The following is a 6,177-nucleotide window of genomic DNA, read 5'->3' as shown; positions in this document are numbered from 1 at the left end:
TGAACAGCGGCATGTGTGTTTCATCTTACTGTGCCTCAAGTTTGCTTAAAGATAAATTTGTTATCGCGCTCACGCTCGTGGAACACAAGAAATGCAGTGCGTCTTTGTCCCACATACCACTCAGCCGAATGTGGGACACAGACACACTGCATTATTCCGTGTTCCACTCGCACTCGCGGAATAACTAATAATACCACATTGTTGCCATGGATCGACCAATCAGGAACTAGTCATGGCGCCTTTCATTTGCAAACATCAAAAACCAAAACTGCCAAGTTATTATGAATTATCTTGACTGTTAGTGAATAATAGTCTCAAGCATCCTGTGAAATAACGGCACCTGGTGTGCTGTCATTTTCAAGAAAAGTGGGATTTTGTATCAATTTCCACCGATGGTCGGCCCTGTTTGAGAGAGAAGCTTGACTTTCTGTCTGTTTCCATCCATCTACTGTTGCCGTATACCTAGATGTAGAACAAAAAGATATATTGCAATAGCTTTTTTTCCCACGTGCTGCATCTCTTTGGAATTCCTTGCCTGGTGCTTATTTCCCTCCAACCTATGATCTGTCCTGCTTCAAGAGGAGTGTGGAGTGCTGTGGCCTCGTGGTTAAGGGCGTTGGATTCGTGGTCTGCGGGTAAAGCTGCAGGTTGTGGGTTCGAGTCCAGCCTGGGGTTGTGGTGCGTGTGCCCTTGGGCAAGGCACTTTGTCACTCATTGCTTCTCCCCACCCAGGAGTAATAGGCTATCAGCTTTGGTCCAAAAAATGGGCCACCGGTACCAGACGATTGAAAAGAGCAATGCTCATAGCGATTTTTTGAAAGGCATATCTAGAGTTGGAGAATGTGTGATAGCTTTGCAGTGTGAGTGGTGGCAGTTTTTTGGGTGTTATCACTTTTGATTTGTGTTTTCATTCAAAATGGCCGTACGTCAATATGCTTGAACCAAATAAATTATATGTGGTAATTACAAGCATGTTTTGGCCTCCATTTTAAAAAAGAAAACGAGGGATAGTACCCAAAAAGCTGCCACCGCTGCAATGCTATCGCATATTTTTTGACTAGAGGGGTGCATACCTTGCCAAAAATCACAATGAGCATTATTCCCCTCATTTGATACTGACCAAACTTCCACACTGATGGCTTATAAGTGGGTGCCTATGAGGGCAGAGATGGTGTGGTTGATTTAGGTGCTTTGCTCTGACTTGTAGCCCTGTATATCTGGAGTGGCTTTTAGCCTTGTTCAGGGCGAATAGGCATAAAAAAAAAAACAAGTCTAAAACCCAGATGGGGATCTTTCTGTGCCTCCTAGACCACTGTTTTGGTGGGGAACACTTGGTTTTACCATGAATTAATTGGAGTGGGGTAATCGTTTCTCTTGTTTTCCAGATTTTTATGCTCATTCAGAGTGAGAAGATCAAGAATGACTACACGTGTCTCTGGTTGGCAAGATGCTGTGAGTATTACCGTCAGTTGTTAATGACATTTCTTCTTCCAACTTCAAAGTTGCTAATTATGGGAATGAATCTACCTGTTATGCCTCAACTCATAATGTATTGACCATGCACTCACAATTGTGACTGCACAACCAAATGTCCAACTAAAGTCACGACACGTCGCGTGCATGCATTTCATGTACTGCTGGAAAATCCAGAGTGGCATTAGGGAGATGCACATGTTGCCCATGTGTGAGGTAGACTGAAGGGTCTCTAACAATGACATAACCAGCATGCAATCATCGCCCTGATCGTATATTAAGGACGTGACTTGGTGTTTCATTGTGTAAACGTTAAGCAAATATTTTAAGAACCGTTTTTAACGTTTAGCAATTGACAGTGGCTTTTGCCTACCCATTATGTCTGATCTGCAGACCGGCGTGATTGACATGATAAATCAACAATGGTTGACATAGTAAATAGCGGGCAGTCGTTGATAAAGTAAACATGTTCTACCTGTTCCCCAAATGTAATCAATTATGAGGTGCTTCTAAGGTTTTGTAAATTAAGTAGGTTTGAAAACAACGTTAATTATTTGTGCTACATATATGTGTGGTTGTCTCAAAGGAAGATCGAGTGAACGGAGATCCCTTTTATATAATTCGGGTTTTGTTTAAATGTTTTGAAAAATTAGTAAACGGAGTAAGAAGTTTTTTTGTTTCATACGTGTAAACGTCACATCTTAATCCTATATTTGCCATGTTGGATTTGTTCTATCACATTTCAAGCAGATTGTACGACAGAAATTTGCCACATTGAACATCCCTCTTGGCTCCCAAATATTGTACACAGTTACACTGAGCATTCCTGGCCAAAAATTGCTGAAATGAGCATCCACTGAACCGAACCATCTTTTGTGGACCCCAATGTGTTTTCTTACAGCAGTATCCTATGTATTTATAACCTTTCTTTGTGTTGTTTTTGTTGTTCAGACATCATGAATCGTAAGGCCAGACTAGCCTGGGAGTTGTACCTTAAGATGGAGACGTCTGGCGAATCGTTCAGCCTGCTGCAGCTCATTGCCAACGACGGCTACAAGGTAAAACATCATCCCCTATTTTTGTCCGTTGTATGTTTGGTCAAGATTTTGGCATTAGCCCCAAATTAGTATCCAGTCACTCAATCTCAACCTGCAGCCAATTTCTCGAAACAGATTTGTGACTTCGTCCAAACGCAAATGGTAGAGGAGACATAAATCTAAATATAACGCATGTGTAGAAAAGAATGCAGTATGCAGACGCTACTTCAGTGGTTGTGTACAAAGTCTATGGAGAGTCAAGAAAACTTTCCAAGTATTTCTGAACCAAATTGGAAGTGTTTCTCAGTCCCAGATTCATGTTTGTGAAACATTTTTGCAATGACTGATCTTTATTGAGATGATGTGTGAAGACAAAAGTGGCGTCAGGTTGCAACATTGTTTCCCACGTGTAAAATCAACGAGAATACGAATCCCCGTCAAAAAAAGAAAAAAATGATTCGTTGCACATTTACCACTTTGTGTCATTAGCTTGAATAATGAAGGATGCACTTTTGTGTCCCAACTTTGGTAAGCATGTAGAGGGCATCATAAAATATAAGAATAGCCAAAAATCCCAAACTGCTTAAAATATTGATTTTTGGACAATTTCAACACGGTGGGATATGATCGAAAATTCAGGCTTTCTAAACTTCTGGTTTTTTTGCTCGACCTCAAATTGGAATTGTCAAGGTCTCCTCTCAATTTTCATATTCCAACTTTTCTGTCGGTAGATGGGCCAGTTCTACTATGCTTTCGATGTCCTGGAAAGATTGGACCCCAATCCTGAATACTGGGAAGGCAAGCGAGGGGCGTGCGTGGGCGTATTCCAGCAGATCATTGCTGGTCATGAACCAAGGTGGGTGTCATCTCTGTCAATCAGCAGTGCACACTGACCAATTAGATCTCAAATTCTGGTCAGGTGACTACAGTACATCAATCAAACGGTGCACACTGACTAATCAGATCTCAACCTTTGGTCAGGTGACAGTCAGGTGACCACAGTACATCAATCAAACAGTGCGCACTGACCAATTACATCTCAATTAGTATATCACTCCGGTGCTCTACCAACTGAGCTATCCAGCCCAATGTTGGCGGTTCCCTAATTGTCAATGTCTCTGTCAAAGGGGCGCTAGTCAGAAGCCCTCAACCCGCATATGCCATGCAGCCAGGGATCACGCCCAAAGTCACGATGCAGACCTGGGAAATATAAAAACGGGGATCACTCAGAGAGGATATGGCTTTTTATTACAAATTTTCATGAATACTTTTCAACTTCTTAGCCCTCTAGTTCAAATTCATTGATCTTTATGGATTTTTCCTTTTTTCCCCGAAATTCTATAAACAGCTTTCATTTTCACTATTAGGTTTTGCCCTTCACCGACTTATAAACACTGTTTACTCAGTGCGTTACCTCCCGAGTTAAAGTTGGAAAAGATCACTCGGTTGGGACTCGAACCCATGACCTCCTGCTTTCTAGTGCAGACATCTTACCACTGGACCACCAATCTCGTAAGCTCGGTGGTCGAGTCATGGGTTCAAATCCCACCTGAGTGATTTTTTTCCAACTTTCACTTGGGAGGTAACACACTGAATATACAGTGTTTATACGTCGATGAAGGGCAAATCTTAATATTGAAATGCATCACCCGACGCAAAGTCCATCTTGTTAATAGCATTCATTTGTATGTGCACAAAACCCAGTGAAGTTCAAGCCACTAGATTTTTGTCATTTTTTTTCCTCTACAGAGAAACACTGCGAGACATCCTCCAAATCTTGCGCAACACCGGTAACCCGCAGATGGAATACATCATCCGTGTCATGAAGAAGTGGGCCAAGGACAACAGGGTACCAGTTTCCTGAGGGGGTCCCTATCCTAGTCTTGAGATTGTTTAGATTTGAACATCCCAAATGTCCTGCTTCGCAAAGGGATTTTCCAAAGTATTTGTTCTTCACATTGGGAAATTTGCCTTGAAATATTTCTCTATTTAGCTTTGGCAGGATGGTTATGCAGGAGAAAACAACAGTTCTGGAGAGAGGCTTAAGTCTCTCATGGCATAAACAAAGTAGGCTTGCCTGGTTAAGCTGGACTGTGTGACTCAGTCGGTGACTCAGTCAACAACTCAGTGACTCGATCAGCGACTCAGTGATTCAGTCAGATTCAGTCAGTGACTCGGTCAGTGACTCGGTCAGTGACTCGTCAGTGATTCGGTCAATGTCTTGGTTAGTGAATCACTCAGTGACTCATTGAGCAACGTGGTGGCTGTCATCAACTCAGTGACTTGGTCAGTGACTCCGTCAGTGCCTCATTGAGCGACTCAGTGACTAAGTCATGCAGTGACTCGGTGACTCGGTCAGTGTCTCATCGCGCAGTCAGTGACTTGGTCAGTGACTCAGTCAGTGACTCAGTGACTCGGTCATGCAGTGACCCGGTGACTCGGTCAGTGTCTCATCGTGCAGTCAGTGATTCGGTCAGTGACTCAGTCAGTGCCTCATTGAGTGACTCAGTGACTCAGTCATGCAGTGACCCGGTGACTCGGTCAGTGTCTCATCCCGCAGTCAGTGACTCGGTCAGTGACTCGGTCAGTCAGTGATAATAGTGACTGCCTAGATCAGTTGATACTCAGTGACTCGGTCGGACAGTCAGTCAGGCAGCATTGAAATATTCATCATAATTATGAATGTTCACGTCACAAATGTTGCTTACATGTAGGACAACTCTGCAAGTTTGTTTTCTTGGAGTTTCTTGGGCCTGTTTAGAGACAACCCAACGGCATGAAAATAGGCCAGGAATGGTTATTCAAGGAGGGGGGTAGTCATCTGTATGTAATGTAATTATACTAAATAATGGTTTATATTGATATAAATATACATGTACAAGTTTTCAGAGCACGTTTGTCAAGCAATTTGGGTGTAAGGTCCAGAAGGCATGAAACAAATTGAAAATAAGTGATTTGAACTTGGCCCATTTTCATAGCGCTGCTAAGCACACAATTTCTGCCAGCAGAGCCTCTCTGTCTATATTACGGAGATCGTAAGCAGTAAACACAACAAAAGGCACGCTAATACCTCAGAGGAACAATTTAAGTTACCGTAAGCAATAAACTCAGCAAAAGGCATGCTAATATACCTCAGAGACAATTTGCTTAACTTACCGTAAGCAGTAAACACAGCAAAAGGCATGCTAATATACCTCAGAGGAACAATTTGCTTAACTTGCCGTAAGCAGTAAACACAGCAAAAGGCATGTATACCTCAGAGGAACAATTTGCTTAGCTTTTGACGTGACAATGTACATGTAGATCTCAATGCGTGCTGATGCTGAGCACATCCATGCCATGAGTGATTAAGGATAGTACAATGTTCTGCTGTAGTAATGAGCACAGCTTTTCTGGTAACTGTTAAGCAGCGCCATAAAATTGAGCCCAGATTGTATTCAAGTCCCGAGTCCACACAAATCCTTGAAAGTCAATCTTGTCATCCATGTCCCAAGTCAGTTTCAGAAATTTCAATCCAACAGAATCTTTCTCAAAGGCAATCTATCACATTGTAAATACTATATTTTTTTCATGTACAATATTGGGAAAGAATGTTGCAACCTGATGCTGCTTTTTCTTCATATCATGTCAGTGAAGTCATTCATTGCAAAAATGATGATAATAGACA

At 42.2% G+C, this 6,177-nt stretch overlaps 1 protein-coding gene across 1 annotated transcript; it reads left to right on the top strand.

Annotated features, from left to right (window-relative positions):
• The first annotated feature begins 1,391 nt into the window (after positions 1 to 1,391).
• Positions 1,392 to 4,908, top strand: LOC119743008 (intraflagellar transport protein 56-like). Its single transcript, XM_038219316.1, has 4 exons — positions 1,392 to 1,452; positions 2,425 to 2,531; positions 3,242 to 3,366; positions 4,260 to 4,908. Exons 1-4 carry the CDS (start codon positions 1,392 to 1,394, stop codon positions 4,372 to 4,374), a joined length of 408 nt encoding a protein of 135 aa, XP_038075244.1. The 3' UTR covers positions 4,375 to 4,908.
• Positions 4,909 to 6,177: the final 1,269 nt, after the last annotated feature.

Source organism: Patiria miniata, unplaced genomic scaffold (assembly GCF_015706575.1).
Source record: "Patiria miniata isolate m_02_andy unplaced genomic scaffold, ASM1570657v1 HiC_scaffold_6, whole genome shotgun sequence".
NCBI classification, from domain to species: domain Eukaryota; kingdom Metazoa; phylum Echinodermata; class Asteroidea; order Valvatida; family Asterinidae; genus Patiria; species Patiria miniata.
This window is presented reverse-complemented; position numbering and strand designations above follow the sequence as displayed.

Excerpts from the sequence above, each read along its gene's own strand:
- LOC119743008 (XM_038219316.1), top strand. The coding sequence starts at position 1,392 with ATGCTCATTCAGAGTGAGAAGATCAAGAATGACTACACGTGTCTCTGG. Across the intron at positions 1,453-2,424 it reads TCTCTGGTTGGCAAGATGCT|ACATCATGAATCGTAAGGCC; the intron begins GTGAGTATTACC and ends TTTGTTGTTCAG. Across the intron at positions 3,367-4,259 it reads ATTGCTGGTCATGAACCAAG|AGAAACACTGCGAGACATCC; the intron begins GTGGGTGTCATC and ends TTTCCTCTACAG.